This window comes from Euprymna scolopes, chromosome 15 (genome assembly GCF_053919585.1).
Source record: "Euprymna scolopes isolate OS-2025 chromosome 15, ASM5391958v1, whole genome shotgun sequence".
Taxonomy (NCBI): Eukaryota; Metazoa; Mollusca; class Cephalopoda; order Sepiida; family Sepiolidae; genus Euprymna; species Euprymna scolopes.
Window position 1 is genome coordinate 116,636,160 of NC_136496.1, and position 18,290 is coordinate 116,654,449.

At 32.4% G+C, this 18,290-nt stretch overlaps 1 protein-coding gene across 3 annotated transcripts in view; it reads right to left on the bottom strand.

The window, feature by feature from the left end:
- Nucleotides 1-767: 767 nt before the first annotated feature.
- The window catches only part of LOC145294080 (cytokine receptor-like factor 3), a 67,421-nt gene continuing 49,898 nt past the window's right edge, over nt 768-18,290 (bottom strand). For all 3 annotated transcript variants that reach the window (XM_080141136.1, XM_080141137.1, XM_080141138.1), the window contains exons 4-8: nt 13,381-13,465; nt 10,487-10,664; nt 9,556-9,799; nt 6,548-6,790; nt 768-1,181 (exon numbers count right to left, since the gene is read on the bottom strand). In XM_080141136.1, the coding sequence (XP_079997262.1) occupies nt 904-1,181; nt 6,548-6,790; nt 9,556-9,799; nt 10,487-10,664; nt 13,381-13,465 (1,028 nt within the window). In that variant the 3' untranslated portion in view covers nt 768-903. The remainder of the gene's footprint in view (nt 1,182-6,547; nt 6,791-9,555; nt 9,800-10,486; nt 10,665-13,380; nt 13,466-18,290) is intronic.

Sequence of the window (18,290 nt, forward strand, 5' to 3'; positions counted from 1 at the left end):
AGTTATCCTAAAAATCCAAGCCTTCATCAAAACAAAAACAGCAATACACACGGACGATAAAATGCTTTGGATGAATACGGATTTCAAGAGGGTTCTGTTAAAATCCTCATATTTTAAAAACCGAAAACAAAATACCACCGTTTTGTTCGAAAATGAATATACTTTCAAATAAATTAATAAATAATAACGTACGTTATATATTTTAAGAATTTTAAGCAAATAAAGTGTTTAAAATGTTAACATCATAAAACAGCATTTTCGGTAAGATTTGTAATGCATTACAATTCAACTTTGAGTTAACTTCTTTTCTATTAATGGATACATGGCATTTTTAAGGAATTGCAGCATATGTGCATTTACTGCAGATTGTTTGGAAACCATTAATGTTTGGAGATTTTCAGTAGTATATTCTAATTCCTTGCACAAAAATATACTTATATAGTAAATTTCATTGCTTAATCTTTTGTTTTAACAAAGATATAACATTTTTACTGAAAAAGTAGTATAAAAAATGTGACAAAACGTATATGGTCTTAAAGAGAGAAAAATATCCAAACGTGCAAGGCACAAAAATAGTCATAACTTCCTTAATTTTAATTGGAAGTAAAAAATTTAAAAAGATTCTTAGCTCATCAAGCTCTTTCTATAGATACCAATATTGAAATATTTTAAGCTATTTCAATTTTTTCATGTGTATTGCTAACAAAACCATGCATAAAATCTACACAATTTTCTTAATCGATTTTAACAAAAGATAAAAAGAAATATTACATTAAAAATATCTAAAAAGTTTTTATTTTCCCCAAAAAATGGTTAAGTGATAAAAACTTTCACACAATCTGAAGGGAGTCTTAGGCAAATAATACTCAATTTCTGATTGTTTGTTTCTCCAAGGAAAAAATTTCACTCAACGCCAACTTTCCAGTCTTCGTTAGCAAACACCATTGCGAAATAGAAAGTTTCCTTTGGTCGGCATTTGTTAGTCTCCTTCGTGTACTGCTCGTTCATGTATTTTTCAATAAATGGCAGATTCCAGTCAAATGCGACTTCCTTCTCCTCCACTTGCACAGTTACTCGAACTTTTCCATTTGGTTGAACTTCTGTGTCGAAGGTCACTGAGGAACCTTTGCCCCAAAAAGGAAGCTTAGTTTTCATTTCCTGTCCATCCACATACACTTTGCCTGAAAGAAATCAATAAAGAAATACAACTTTTAAATGGGAGAAAATTTGTCATTCAACTTTGTTATTCAACCCCAGTTTTGACCCCTTATTTATTGTTTTGAGGTCAAATCAAATTAAAAAGTTTGATCCATGTCCAAGGAACCTACATCTAAAATTTCAAGTGTTTAGATCCAAAATTGGCGGAGGTGTTTGGTAGAGTTTTCAAAGGTCAAATCGTTGAACTTTAACCCCTTGACAGCTAAATTTCTGGTTGAAAACCGATTAAGAAGATTTTCTCAAATCTCAATACCCTTTATGTCAAATCTCGAGTTTGTAGACTGAAAATTGACAGAGTAGTTTGGTAGGGAAATGTACACACACACAGACAGACAATTTCACTTTTATAGATATACAGATTTCATGAAATAATTTTTAACATCAGTTATTTACATGAAGTTCTCTAACACACAACAAAACTGTTTACAGCTTTTGTTTTTGTGTTTAGTGCCAGCCATGTGCGATTTCAAAGCACTTTCACTCATTTTGCTTAAGACAAACATCTTTTTACATAAACAATATGCCTGTCAACAATATCCACAGGGAGTTGGGTCTATAATAATAAATGCAAAATCTGCATAAATTAAAATATCATATTTAAGCATACTTTACAACTGAGCTACGGCATGCGACCTATTAGTTTATCTATAAAATAAGATTAAAAATAAAATGGAAAGAAGAAATTAATTCACTTAAAAGAGAGAGAAAGAGGGAAAGCTGTAACCGTCTTCCCTTTCTATGAGATCTTTCTTTCCAACATGTAATGTTAATTTAAATTACCTTTTTTGAAAATTCACAAACAAATATTCAAAGAAATATAATTGTTCAAATCTTCTATATATAAAGTTTCAAGTTTGTAGACTAAAAATTGAGAGGATTTTGGCAGAGACTGTTCCACACACACATAATAATTATATATATATAGGAGCATTTCAGCCCAGCATTGCCCAGGTGTTTGGAGGTGTATCTTGAGAAAAGAAAAAAGTGGTCAATTTTTTTAACTTTGACTCCTATTATGACCCCTTAGTATTTATTGTCTTGGGCTCAAATCAAGTTATTAAGTTAGATCCATGTCCAAGGAACCTATATCTAAAATTTCAAGTGTTTATACCCAAAATTGACGGAGGAACTTGGTAGAGATCTCAAAGGTCAAATCGTTGAACTTTAACCCCTTAATAGCCAAATTTCTGACTGAAAACCGATTATACAGATTTTCCCAAATCTCAATGCCCTGTATATCAAATTTTGAGTCTGTAGACTGAAAATTGACCGAGTTATTGTGTAGAGAAATGTAGACAGACTGACACTTATATATATATATATATATATATATATAAGTGTTATGTGTGTGCTGGAACAATGTAGAAAATATGCATCAATAGAACAGGACATAATAGTTAAATGAAACTAATAATCCAATAAGAAACTATAAGAAATGAATAATTAATTGATAAAAGTATGTTTTTAAAAAAAATATATACAAATTAGTTAACCTTTATTTAGTCACTTGCATATCCATGACTGAATATATTAAGTTCGTTTTAGTAATTTTTCAATAGAAAATGTTGGCTTTTAATATCAATGTCAGTGCAACAAAAAACTCAACTTTATATAGATCATCCACATTTGTTTAAGATATATATTATGTATCAATTTTCAGTATTTACTTCAACAGTGCTCAATATTTTAGTAGAGCGAGGTAGTAAGTCATGAAAATACATATGACAAACACGATTTTCAACATTTCATCCTCATAAGAAAGCATCTGATTAATGCATGGAATTGATGTTAACTACGTGTTTTATACACATGCAATTAAGTTTCAGTCAGGACAACAATGCAATTTGCAATACCATGCTGATCTATTCATGCGGAATAAAAAAAATAGTAGGCATTACTTTTGGAATGCGCCTTGTCTATTATGTCTTATGTAAGTAAAAACGACAGATATTAAAAATAGTATGTGAATATTATGGCTTAAGTATAATTATCATTTCTGTCAGTCAAATTTGATTAAGTCTGGTTGTATGACAATAGATATAGATTAGTTTCTTCTGTTATTTCAAAGATGAATTGTAAAAATAAAATATGGCAGTTCAACCACATTGCATTCAGAATGTTAATTATGTTTGTCAGTTAGATTTGATTTACATCTGCCTTTAACAAAGTCTTAATAATTTCAATAGGTGAAATTACAAACGAAAAGAGTAATCGATTAGGATAGATAACAATAACAGTTTTGAATTTTTGAGATGAGGGCTGATTGTTTATTTTACTTGTTTGATCGGACTATTCTTCTCAAAGTGAGTGTTATTTGTGCAACATTTCAGTCAGTGTAGCCTTCGACCCTTAACAGGTATGTTGGTCGTTATCTTGAAAAAGAAAGGAGAAAAGTTAATGGCTCCGTTGTTTGTTTTTTGGTTTTTTTTGCTGTGATTTTATGTGTGAAAAAAAATTTGGTTGACAAAGGGGAGGCAACTCTAATAAAGTTCGACATAGGGATTATCTCCCTTTCATCATTGAAATTTTAAGGAGTTGTACAAATTTTTGTTTTTCTTACAATTAGAGGTTCCCATAGGCTGCTAATTTCTATGCTTGGTCTGCTTCGTAATTTTTTTAGGATATGTGCCACTTCTTTGAGTCTATTGACTCTCCATCTTGCATCCCTGTCAATTATTACAAAGGGACGCGTGTTCCTTTTTCTTTCCATATGTGATCAACGAGTCCTGACTTTTCGATCTCCCCGTGTCACGGCTTTATGGTGTTTTAGCCTTACCCTTAGGAGGCAACTTGTCTCACCTTTTTATAGTTTTTTTGCATTTGTATGAAATCTCATATATGCAGTTTTTAATTAATTGGAATTCATTATCGAGATGAGTATGTATGTATTTTTTTTTTTTTTTTTTTATTTATTTATTTATTGCGGATTTTTTTAGTTGTTGTTTCACAACATTCGGTCAACTATTCCTCTGGCCTTCGTCAGGTGGTAACCATGACGGAATAGGAAGTCCGAATCTCCTAACTGCATCCGCAGCAATGCCTTCCATGTTTGTTGTCGTTTAACCACGTTTTGGCCAAGTAAACCTCTGGCCGGCTTTGGGTAGGATTGAAACTGCTATCTTCAGACAATGCTCACCTGGAACCGTCGAGATTCAACGTCTATCTACTGCGCCATGAGCCCTGAAGGGCGATCATCGTTGGATTTTTTTTTGGTCTTATAAATCCACGTTTATTTATTATCTAATCTTTCATGGTCTGACAAAAGCCAGAGGAATAGTTTGCCGAAACATCGTGAAGTAACAAATAAAAGAGATGAGGATAACAGTTTTTTGTCATAAGACTTTCGGTCAGGAGCTTGACTCGTATTAGTCCGATCCAAACAAGTAATATAAAAACAATACGTTTGTTAGAAGTGTTCTAAACATAACACGTCACCGTGCAAGATTTGTTATTTGCAAAATAAACAATACATATTAAATATATATCGGCTTTTATGACTTGTGAGCAGTGATGTTGTTTGACGGTAAAAATAATTACATCATTTCACACTCTGAAAATTCTAATAATAATTGCTCACTTAGTTAGCTTGTTGAATGACATCATCCTAGCGAGTGTAAAAATCCTACTTCTGAGATATCAGATTGGGTTTTCACTGGATGGATGACCACACTCCTTGTTTGAGACAAAGTAGGTACATTCCATAGTCGGATTTAGCTGCAGTTTGCTTGATGTGCGTTAACTAATAGACTTTCTTGTGTGTGGTACGATTGTTCAAGTGGCATGGTATTTACCTAATATGCAAAAGATTCAGGTTTCAAATCTTGAGTTCGGATATGTTCAACTGATGAGTGCAAACGAGGACAAAACTTGAGTCTTGGACTTAAGGTTTGTTGGCTTTCATAGCTAGTTTGAGCTGCGATGTTGTTTGCCAGTGGAAATAATTATATAATTAATAAATAAAAAACTAACATCTAAAATTTAAACAAAAAAAATAAAACATATCCAAGCACACCCAGGTTAAAACAACTTTTAATTCACAAAGAAGGATGACATCCTTCTCCAAAAATAAAAAAAAAAGGTGAAATAGAAGTCACCCAATTTTTGTCTGATAAAAACCCAAATATTAACTGGTGAAAATAGAGATAGGAATACCAAAGACCCTGATTGGTTGGTAAACTTAATTCCATGTTAAATTAAATTTAAAATGTGTATAAAAACATACAATAATATCGGTTCCATGCATTAGCCTGACAAGTTCTTAAAAGGATGAAATGCAGAAAATGTTTTGTAGCTTAATTGCCATACATATCTTCATTACTTACGGTGGTCAAGTGATTAATGACACAGACTGACGACCTGCGTGTTCCTATTTCATAATCTAGTTTGTTTTACAAAAATCACTTTCATTTAGGATATTGGTAAACTTTTGTGGTACCTGATGTCCTTCTAGAAATAATTTTGACTAGAAAAATATCAGGGAAACCAATGCCAACAATAAAATTTCCAGATTCATATGATAATGACTTACTATATTATTTAAAAAAAAAAAAAAAAAAAAAAAAAAACTATTATTAGATTATTGATTTCAAATCAGTAATTTAATAACAGTATACCGATATTCCCGTTGTGGTTGTGTAGAAAAATTGGTCAGGAGGGAATTCAGAAAGTCTCTAAATTCCGGTGGATCACTCTTAGTTTTAAAGTCTGCACACTACTACAAAGTGGTGATCCTTCATACAAATACAGGTGGGGACAAATAGACTACCCAATCTTCCCAAAGTGCAAGGAAGTTTCCCCGGACATAGACCACCTGATCCTACACTGTCCAATCACCCAACTGAAAAGAGGCTATGCTATATATCTATCGGAAGACAATTTCTCAGATTGGCTAAAAAAAAAATAGCGGTATACGGGTCTAATTTACAGGATACTACTAGTAGATGAACACAAACTTTGGCATTCATTCAAACGAATTTAATTCAAACGAATTTTGTCGATAGAAAAGTTGACATAAAAAAATGACAAAATTGATAAACTATTTTTTTTAAATTATAAATTGTTGTCTTGCTATACAAGATACATTTCTTTGCATTACAAGCTCCATGTTGTGTAAAATAAAAGAAGTGAAAAAAAAAGACAAATAAGATAAAAAAAATTATCAAAAAAAAAGATAAAAATAAGATTTAAAAAATTATCAGAAAAAAAAGACAAAAATAAGATAAAAAAATTATCAGACAAAAAATAAGATAAAAAAATTTATCAGCAAAAAAAAAAAAAAAATGAAAGAAAAGAGAGAAGAAAAGTAAAAAGAAAAATATATTTTATTTACCATCCACCGTGACATATGCAGCACCTGGTCTCCTGAGCGTATGTGAATCTGAGTTAATAAGTGATAGGCCGACACCATCTCCTGGGCATGTGTCGCCAGCATCTAAAATCCGAAATGTTATTGATTGGCCCGCAGTGTATAAGTGAGTCTGAGAATAAAGGACGACTGCTTCACCCCCACAACATTTTGTGGCTGTTTGATTCTCGTTACTTGTCGAGTAGGAACTTTTTTCCGAATCCCATTCTGGAATTAATATAAGATAATAACATCCAAATTATTACGTTTATTTCAGAAAAGAGTAATGTTTAAAAATCTATATATAACAAAATTATGCAATCACTTTTCATGCATCTGTATGTTTCTCGTCTCTACATGACTACATATAATTTTAAAGCCAGTTTAAAATGTTTAGCAGAAAGATTAGCTCAGGAGAGATTTTCTTTTGACTTCTCAAAACATTAAAGGATGCATATAGCGAAAATGTAAGAAATGTAGAGAAGAGGTTGCAACTTCAACAAAGATATGCAGAACATCATGGAAATAAAGCTACAGTGATTATAACCCAAAGTTGGTCACAGAGTTCCTTCGCATGGAGCAATATCTTCTTTTACAGAACCATCAACCAAGTGCCAACTGCCGAAGAACAAACGGAACTTAGTATGAAACTGAGGTTAGCAGTCCGTTACTAAATGTGAACTGATTATATTAATATTGCATATGTTTTATGAACTGTTAATTGAAGAGTGCAAAGGTGTTAAACATATACCCTGACAATGAATAGATTTTATACATACATTTCAAGAGACAATTGGTGTCACTTTCTATACAACTAAAGAAGACAACGATGATATATTTTGTACATACATTGTAAGGACTGTATACACACCACTAGACAATACTGCCATAACATAATACAGATCACGTATACATTTAAAGAGACACTATACAACATACAGATTTTGAGTTATAGAATATACAGGGTTTGTACAGATTTTCACGGCTTTCCAGAGTTTTTCAAGGCCTTCTTCAGACAAAATTCAAATTTTTCAAAACAAAATTTGGAGTTTGTTTTACAATCCACAGCATTTAAAAAAAGTGGTAAAAAATCAACTATATAATAAATAAATGTTATCATAGCCAATAAAAGTTAATTTGCATCATTTTTTGGTGTTTTTAAGTAGTTTTAAATTGCTTTTTATTTCATATCAAATATTTACTCTTTATGGCTTTTAAATTTCTAACCAACATGACTGCCATCTTGTCCAATTTGTTCCACCCAGCTGGCTTCATTTTCGTTAATCACAATTTTTTTTTTGGGGGGGGGGGGGTAATTTATATTCATGGTGCCCGCCACTAACACAAAAAAACTAAATTATAAATGAAAGCAAAAATAGAGGGAGATTTTAATCCCACACAAAAAAAAAAAAAAAAAAAAAAAAAGTGAGAAAAAGTGATAATTGAAAACTAGGTGTGTCAGGCTGAAAAAAAATGGAGTTACGTCCCTTTATCAAAACCTACCCAAGGTAGTTTTTGATAAACGGATGAAACTCTTGTATCCTACAGTAATACAATGCATCTTAAGAACATTGTATTTGGATTTTATTTTCAATAATTAAAAAATATTTTAATGGTGTTTTCATTAATACTTAAAAAATAATTTAATAGTTTTTATTTTGATTTTATTTTTGATATTTAGACACAAATTCTTACTGTACATAAAGAATACAATTTTCAAGGCCTGTTCCATATTTTCAAGTATTTTTCTAATGTTACAAGAAAAGGTCCCCTTCTCTTGTAAGTAAGAAAAACACTAAATAAGTAAAAATGAGATTAGATAGACCGAGATTCGAACGTCGTAAGCAAGGTTCGGGAATAGGGTCAGAAATGGAATTTTCGCATTGTTCAGTTTTCACATAAAATTGTTTAGAGATGTTATTGTAAAAAGGAATTTTTATTGTTCAATTCTTTTTATGAAAACTGAATTAAAATAAGGTCATATAGAAAGCGAACAATAGAAAATTAAAAACATAATGAAAAATAAGTTCGGTCAAAAAATAGGTTAGTAAGAATTCTTGTCTGTAGAAATATGAGAATCATGCATGTTCAGGCCACGTGAGTTCGATCACGGTTTTCGGCATGCGTAGGACGTCATGGAGAAATGAATTCTCAATATAGTTTGCTAGTTTTAGACAGACGAGAGGGTCGGACAGACAGAGAGTTGGACAGACGTGAGACAGAGCTGACATCGTCAGAGAAGCAGGATCCCCCTTTGGAAGCGAAGGGTTAGAGAGTTTCAATCATGTAGTAAACTTTTGAATTCTTGGATGTGAAATCATTGCAACCAGCCGAAGTAATAAAGGAACATCTCACCAGTTTTGTAATTTCATCTTCATGTTGCTTCATTCTCAACAAACAAAGGTAATGTGTAATCTTATATGAACTTGTTCCACACATCTTTATAATGAACTTTGTGTATAAACCCCATCCTTAAGTAATGTCTCTCTCCATTCCAAGAAAAGAAAATGTGTCCCCCTCTCTAAATATATGTTAAAAGAACTCCCTCCCTCTGTGCAACAGAACTGTAGAACTGTATAAATGTCTCCCTCTCATCATGTATTACATGTCCCCCTCTCATCATGTATTACATGTCTCCCTCTCTCTTTAAAATGTACTCGATATATGTCTCCCCAAAAAGACCCCATCCATACAACACAAAGTAATAATAGAAACAAGGTCTTTTCAAGGCAAAAATCAACGGCTTTTCAAGTTTGTGCAAATCCTGATATATATCCACAGCCACTATACAACACGTATCTATTTGAATTCATATATACAATGGCTAAACATTATCAGCTTATTTATTGAAATAAATATGCAATAATGTAAAATACAAAAAATAACTTCAAATCTTACAAAAAAAAAAAAAAAAAAAAAAAAAAAATCAGTGGGGGGTGGGGGGTCAAAGTGCAAATTAGATTGGAAGAGGACCCAATCATGGTGTTACTTACCATAATGTGGCAGAGTCGTGCAAGCAATGGTAGGTACACTCCAAATACTCCAGGCAGAATCAGGATCCGATCGACAACTGGCACGGAATGAATATGGATGATTTGTCTGTAAATGCTTCACAAGACAATATGAATTGCTGCCGACATAAGCATTGTGAAATGGAGCGTGTTTATCATCGTTTGATTTTATCGTACCAGACGCATACTGAAGACAGAATTCACTTGCATCGACATCATCTTCAGCCTTGAAAAAAAAAAAAAAAAAAAAAAAAAAAAAAAAAGAGCAACGATTTTTCTCCATTTTTAATTTTATTAAAGACACGCATTGCTAAGGTGACTAGAACATCGATTAAAGTGTGAAAATTATCGGGGTTCAAACTTCTTAGTCTTTCTCAAATATTTTTGGATTTTTTTTTTTCCATTATATCAATTGCTCTTTCTGCTTCTCGTAAAATCAGTTCTTTCCATCGCTACAAACACCTTAGACCTGCAATTTTGGGGATAGATAGATTCATATGAGTTAGCAGATCAGAGACATATATTGAGCCAGAGATGTCTCGTGTTGCGGGGTTCAAATCGTTCGACTGGTATTAATCGTGACACCCTGCACTGAAGATTCCCGAAAGGATGAAACACTAGTGTCTGTAGGTATTTAATTATTATAGTAAAAAATAATTATATATATAATTATTTGTGTGTTTATTTTTTTTGGTAACATGTATTTTAATTATATTTCACTTTGTGTATACTAATCCTTTCTGCTTAGAAGCTCCAGGTATGTTAGATATAACACCAGAACATATATAAAAGAATAACAGTATAGTGACATTCTAAGATCCAAATATTTATTTTTCATGCAAAAAAATAAAAATAAAAAAATATAAAAAAAAAAAATAAATAATAAAGGAGAAACTGAAACCACCTCTCTTACCTCACTCCACTTCACAAGCAGTGCACCTGGCCGTTCAATAATATCAGCAATATAAACTGGGGCTTTACCAACCACTCGACTTTCCTTTGATATGTATTCAAGCAGTTTCTCTTTACGAGATCCGGTTCGGTCAACAGAGATACAAGCTACTTCAGATAAACTTGGAATTGCAGGAACACTAAACAAATAATTTCAAAATTCAAATTCAAAATACAAATAAACAAATGCTAAAATATTAAAAATTCAAACATTTTTATTTGTAAATATTTTATTAGGTTGCTATAAAAATAATGGTTGCTTTAAGCACTGGGTTTTAAAATTCATTTTAACACAAAATTTGTAGTTAATTTCCAGTAACATAATGTGTTCTCAATAATATTTTGTAATTTATTTTCAGATAAAAAAAATATTTTTCAAGCATAGATCTTCAATGATGAGCATGTCAAAACAGGACTTTTAGCTTTGTATGTTAGGCACAATATCTCTGAAACTTCTGCCGATATCTATAGAGCATGGAGGAGATAGATCCACAAGCAATCTGACAGTACAAAGGTGGTTCTCGCAATTCCATAGTGGCAATAAGAGCCTGGAAGGTAGTGGTAGTTTATCAGTAGAATTTATCAATAATGTCTATGTCGAAATTTATTAGAAGTAAAAATGAATTCATTAGAAAATCTTTAAAATGTACTCATTTATATATTTAATATATAAAATTAGGTGAAACACTGACAAATCGATTTTATGTTTTTAGGCTATTAGATAAACAATTACATGTGTTTACAATAAATTAGTTTTGAACATTACTTGGATTATTTTTTTTTTTTTGCTAAAACTATAACTGAAATTTGTGTTGCAAATTTGTAAATTAATAATTATCAAAACTCCAAAAAATTTTATTGTATTTTTTGGTAAATTATACAATTAAACACAAAATTTGCTTAAACAGTGTATTTCTATATACATACACACACACACATATATATAGGGTGACACACTTAAAAGTAGCCCAATCACTAATCTTTCTCTAAACGACCAATTGACACCACAAGACAAAATGCAATTCTTTTTCCAACAAGATGGCGTTACATGCCACACGTCTCACAGATCACTGACACGAGTTCATGACATGTTTATGGAAGAGAGAAAGCAGACTTGTCATGTGATTTTTATCTTTGGGGGGCTTTAAAGCAAAAAGTTTATGCAAATAATCCTCACAATCTAGACCAACTAAAGGGGAACATTACCAATGCTATTAGAAGAATCACCAGAGAAAATCTACAGGCGATACTTGTGCAGAATTTGAACAAGACATAACTGTTTGCTCGGTTTTGCTCAGAACATGTCATGCACTCAGGTTTGACCGTAATCTGACATCAGAGACTGATCAATGCATGGAAAAGGAGCAGACTATCTTTGGGGAAAATATTGGGGAGAAAAAAAAAAAAATCAACAGGACCAGCCGAGAGCTTCTCGACAGTTATCTTTTCGAGTTTATGTGGAGACAGAAATTTGGATTCTTTTGTCTCCATCTTAAACCATATATTGGAAAACTACCCAGTTGGGTTGGCGAAGTTTCTTCCACATCCACTGTCGCTTCTCACTCCACATTGAATCATCTGATGCGAACGTAGAAAAGTCTATCTAATCCTAAGGGAATATTCCACGTGCCCTAATTCAATTTCATTTTAATAAATCCGGTTGCCCAGCCCCAGAGGAAAAAAAATGTTCATGAAAAGAAAAAAAAATAACAAAACAAAAAGTTTACTTTATATTAGTTACAAAAATAAAGGAAAAAATGAAAATAACAAATACATGAAAAACACAAAAAAGTACTTTTTTTTAAAGCTTTATTCAAAAAGAATTATGGAAAACAAAAAAATTGGTTTTCTTATTAGTTTTCTTCAATTTTGTTTGACCAAAAAAATTGATTGAAGAAAAAAAAAAAAAAAAAAAGTACAACTTGTTTATTTTTTTCACTTAAAAGAATTTGTTACAGAATAAAACAGAAATTGTTACTTTAGGTTGTTATTTCTTTTTTATTTTCATTATATTTTTTTTTCCTGATGATTTTAGCATATTTAAATGTTTTCTTCAGTATTTTCCTTGAGTAGCATTATTATGCTTTGATAATCGGCGACGCCCCCCGTTATTTTAAGATCATATTATTTAGTTATTTTAAGATCATATGTCATTGTAGTTAGTATAAGGTGATTGGGAAATTGGATATCACAACACTTCTAGAATGCGGAATCTGATCAAATTAAATTAATGAAACCAAAGCTTTCGTCTTGTATTAGTAAACTAAATACAAAGGGTGTTCCAAAAGTAATGCCTCCTATTTTTTTTATTCCACCCGAATGGATCAGAAGGTATTGCAAATTGCATTATGATGACGACTGAACTTATGTATTCATGACTGGAAAGTTCCATCTCTCTGTTGTGAATATTGACAGTGTGAGACTCTAAGAAAGCAACCTTGTCATGAATGTGAAGCAGAAATGGGTCATTGAATTCCTGGAAAAAAGTTGCTCATTTTAATGATACCACTCCTGCCTTTATAGCTCTTCAGCTTTTGAGTAAAAAAATAGAGTTTACTTTTGGAACGACCCTCATATGACAAAATGCGCTCTGCATGTTTATGCACAGTCAGAACTCCATCGCTGGCAGAAGTGCACTGAGAATAGTGGTGGCTATGTAGAAAAATAAATTCTGAAGCATAAAAGGTAACTCATTTTAATGGTACTACTCCCATTTTTGTAGCTTTTCAACTTTTTGGGTTAAAAAAAAAAAAAAAAAAAAAAAATAGGTTTTACTTTTGGAATGATCCTTGTATAAGATATCATAATCAGATAATTCAAATTCATTGTTAAAAAAAACAAAAAAAAAAAACTTACTTGTTAAGGTTCCAAGAGTCAGAACTTTCTTTGAAGCTGATTACTTTTTCAACATCTACAGAGTTGTTTCCCAGGATTAAATTGCCTGGAAAGGAAATTAAATGAAAAAGTTATATAAAAGTTCAACAATAATCTGTCTAATATATATATCTCGTATATATATGTGGAAATATTTTTTCAATATTTCACCTTGTATTAATACCGATCCTTTAATTTATGAAGCTCAATATAATTACAGAGCATATATTAAATAAATGACAAAAGTCTATATTCTAAATTTCATCTTACAATTGTCCATCTTACGATTGCATGTTACCATATTTGTTTGTTCGTTTGTTTGTTCTGTTTTACGGCATATCAACCACTTTGGGGTCATTTAATGCCGAAAGGTTCGTTATGTTGTGTTAAATATTGGTTTGTTCTTAAGGTTTTTTTTTTTTGTTTCTTTTTTTTTGGGGGGGGGGCTTTCCTTATATTTTTGAGTATATTTTAGTTTCTTTCAGAAAATTGATAATTTTTTTGGGATCAATCTTGTTTAATATTGTTTTCAGATTTTTTTCTTGGTAATACTTTGTTCGGATTTGCTCAAGGTCAATGCAGTTTGTCAGTATATGGTGTATTGTGTAGGGTTCTTGACACGTTATACAGTTTGGTGTCTCCTCCCCTTTTGGGTGATGTGAGTGTGACCTATTCGCAGTCTGGTCATTACTACCTCTTCCTTTCTTGTTAACTTTTTGGTGTCTCTTGTTCCAATATTTGGTGTTATTTGGAATAATTTGTTTTTGGTGCATGAGCTCCAGTTTTCTTGCCATTTTCTCTTCAAATATGTGTTTATTTTAGTCTTTAGGTCTGTATAGGGGATTTTTCCACTTATGTGGTTTTGTTGCAGAGTTTCCTTTGCTGCCTTATCTGCTTGTTCATTCATGTAGATGCCGATATGGCTTGGTATCCAGCAAAAGATAATGTTTTTTCTATGGTTATGGCATCTATTTTGTTTAGCAATTTTGTAATAAGTGGGTTTGTCATTTTTTTTTCTTTTAGAGATATGAGTATTGAAAGTGAGTCAGTAAATATGATATATTTTTGATGGTCATCATTGGTTATTATATTCAGTGCCAAATCTATGGCTGTTGCTTCTGCGCTGAAAATAGAAGATTCGTTTGGGAGCCTTTTCTTTAGTTTTATTTTTTTGTGGATGGCTGCGCATCCTACTTTATCTCCATCTTTTGATCCGTCAGTGTAAATTTGTGTATATTCTTTGTATGTATTCTGGATGATAAGTAGTTCTTCATGGAAGGTTGATGGGTGGGTTTTCGTTTTGGGATATTTATTTAATTTTAATATTATGTGTGGTTGTTTGATCATCCAGGGTGGAGTTTTTGATTTGTTATATTTATGTATTTTTGTAATGTCCATTTGGGCTTCTGTGAGAAGGTTTTTTATCCGGAGGCTGTAGGGCTTGATATTTTCTTTCTTGTTGAAGAGATGTGTGTATTGTGGGTGGAGGGTACATTGGTATGCAGGATTTGTTGGACATGATACCAGCTTTAGGTAATATTGTAGCGCTAACTTCTGTCGTCTTAGAATCAGTAGAGGCTCATGGGCCTCTATATAGAGGCTTTCTACTGGAGAGGTTCTAAATGCTCCCAAGGCTAATCTTAATCCTTGATGATGGATTGTATTTAGTTCTTTTATGTAGGACTTCCTTGCTGCTCCATAGATGAAGCATCCATAGTCCATTTTAGATCTGATTAGAGTTTGGTATAATTTCAATAATGTGACTTTGTCTGCACCCCAATCGATGTGTGCTAGGACTTTGATCAATTGCATTGTCTTTTGGCATTTTGCTTTTAAATATTTTATATGCGGTATAAAGTTCAATTTTTTATCGAATATAATACCTAAATATTTATGTTGGTCGGTGAGTGGGATGTTCTTGTTATCCAGTTTCAGGTTGGGGTCGTGGTGGAATTTTCGTAATTTGCAAAAGTGGATGCATTTAGTTTTTTCCTCTGAGAATGTAAATCCATTTTCTATGGCCCATTTGTTTATTTTATTCAGACAGAGTTGTAGTTTGCGTTCGGCTGTTTGTATATATTTAGATTGGTAGTATATAAGTAGGTCGTCCACGTATAGGGCGTTTTCAATTCCTGGGTCTATGTTTTTTATGATATTGTTTATTTTAATGTTGAAGAGGGTGACAGACAGGATACTGCCTTGGGGGACCCCCATTTCTTGATCTTTTTGGACTGAATAAGTGTTGTCCATCCGTACTTGGAAGTTTCTATTTGTTAAGAAATTTCTGATAATTTCTGGCATTCTACCCCTAAGTCCTAGTTCATACAGGTCTTTTTGGATTCCGTATTTCCAAGCGGTGTCATACGCCTTTTGCATGTCAAAAAAAATTGCTATTAGATGTTCTTTTTTTGCAAATGCTTCTCTTATGCGTGTTTCCAGTTTTATTAAGTGATCGGTGGGGCTTCTATTTTTCCTGAAACCCGACTGGCTTTCTGTAATTAGATTTTTGCTTTCCAAGTACCAATTTAACCTTTCGTTAATCATTCTCTCAAAAGTTTTGCACAAACAACTAGTTAGTGCAATGGGTCGGTAGTTTGTTGGGTTTGTATGATCTTTTTTTGGTTTGGGTATTGGGATTACTGTTGCCTGCTTCCAGTTTTTTGGAATGTTGTTAGTTATCCATATCTCATTGTAAATTTGTAATAAGTAGTCCAGTGATGGTTTTGGTAGTTTTTTGAGGAATTGATAATGGATCTCGTCGGGGCCGACTGCTGTATCGGGAGATTTGTTTATTGCCTCCTCTAGTTCTGCACTGTTGAATAATTGATTGTAGTTTTCTTCATTTTTTGATTTGAAGTTTATTTTTATTTTTTCTTCATTTTTCTTTATAGCTTGGAATTTTTTATTTTGGTTTTTTGATGATGAGTTCATTGAGAATTGTTCTGCTAATTTATTTGCGATATTTTGTTTGTCGGTAATCTTTGTGTTGTCGCATATAAGATGTTTAATAGGGTTCTTTGTATTTTTTCCTGCTATTTTTCTGACCATCTCCCATACTTTTTTGGGTTTTGTGTTTTGATTAATTTTTGTTACATAGTCTTTCCACGAGTTCCGTTTTGATTCTTTGATAGTTTTCCGTGCTTTGGCTTTGCTGTTTTTATAGGTGTCCAAATTTTCTTTCGTTGGACTGTTTTTGAATTTCCTTAGGTTTGCACGTCTGGCTCTTATAGCTTCTTTGCATTCTTTATTGTACCAGGGTTTGTTATATTTTGTAGTGGTGGAACTTTTTGGTATGTTCTCCTCGGCTATTGTGAGTAGGGTGTTGCTGAAATATGTGATGTGTTCTAAGTTAGGATTCGCTTCAGGTATTAATCTGTATTGACATGTATTTTGGAAATTTTCCCAATTTGCCTTTTGTAAATTCCAGCGGGGTGTTTTGTCTTCTGGCTTGGGATTCTCGTTTTCTATTATGATTGGGAAGTGGTCACTTCCGCATGCATCCTTATGTGTTCTCCAGCTATAATCCATGTATATAGTTGGGTCACATAGTGTTATATCGATTGCTGATAGGGTTCCCGTTGGTGGGTGCATATATGTATTCTCTTTGTTGTTGAGTAGGCATAGATCATTTTGGTTAATTATTTTTTCTATGGTTTGGCCTCTTTTGTTGTTTTTTTTACTGCCCCACCATATATTGTGACTATTGAAGTCTCCCAACAGTAGAAAAGGTTTAGGTAGTTGTTTGATTATATTGTTTAATTCTGTTTCGTTTATTGTTTCATTTGGTGGTATATAGAGTGAACACAGGGTTACTGTTTTGTGTAGTGTTGCAGTTATTGCAACAGCTTGCATATTTGTTTTTAAGTTCACTTTGCTGTGTGGAATGTTTTCGTTTATCAGTATTGATGATCCACCGGTGGCTTTGCATGATAATTTGTTTATGTGGTTGTATATTGAGTAGTGTTTTATGTTAATTTTGTCATTTTCTTTTAAGTGTGTTTCCTGTAGGCAAATTATTGCAGGACATAAGGATTTGATAAGTATTTGCATTTCTTCGATATTAATTTTTAATCCTCTTATGTTCCACTGTAGGATTTTGTTAGTCATGGTTTATATTTTCTTTTGGTTTTGGACTGTTGGTGTTTATGTCTACGTCCATAGTTTCGATGTTAGTTTGGGTGTTTCGGGTTTCAGATCGCGAATGGGGTCGCGGTGGGTGATGAAATCCTGATCTAGAGGATGAGCGGGATCTGTTTATTTTGCTTTTATTGGTATCTATCTTGTGGGGTTCTTTTGGGGTCTGTTTATTTTTCTTAATTTTTTCTGTCGTAAGGTTTGTTTCTAGGGATGCTGTTGTTTGGAGTTTAATAGGTTTTTGTGGTAGAGTTTTAGTTTGGGGACTTTGTTTTATTTCGGTTATATTCTTTAAAAAATCTTTACTTTCTGTGATGGTTTGTTTCATAGTTTTTTTGAAGTCTTCTATTAGTTCTCTCATTTCATTGAGTAATTTCATGAATATTTCAATTTGGATGTTTGAAGGATTTGTTTTTGTTGTATTATTTGGTTCAAAGTTAGGCTGTGTATTTCTTTTTGTTATCTCAGAGTATTTTGTGTTTTCTGCTAGTTTACGGGCTTCTTGAAAGCTTATGTTTTTGGTGTATTTTATTCTGAGAGTTTCTTTTTCTTTTTTCCATTTTTCGCATTCTTTTGAGTTTGCGCTATGATTTTGATGGCAATTGACGCATTTTGGTGCATTTTGACAATCAATATGTGTTTCTTTGTCTCCGCATCTCATGCAAGTTGGTGGTTGTGTACATCGATCTTTATGGTGCCCGTATCGATGACAATTGTGACACCTGAATGGGCTTGGTATATAAATTTCAGTATTTATT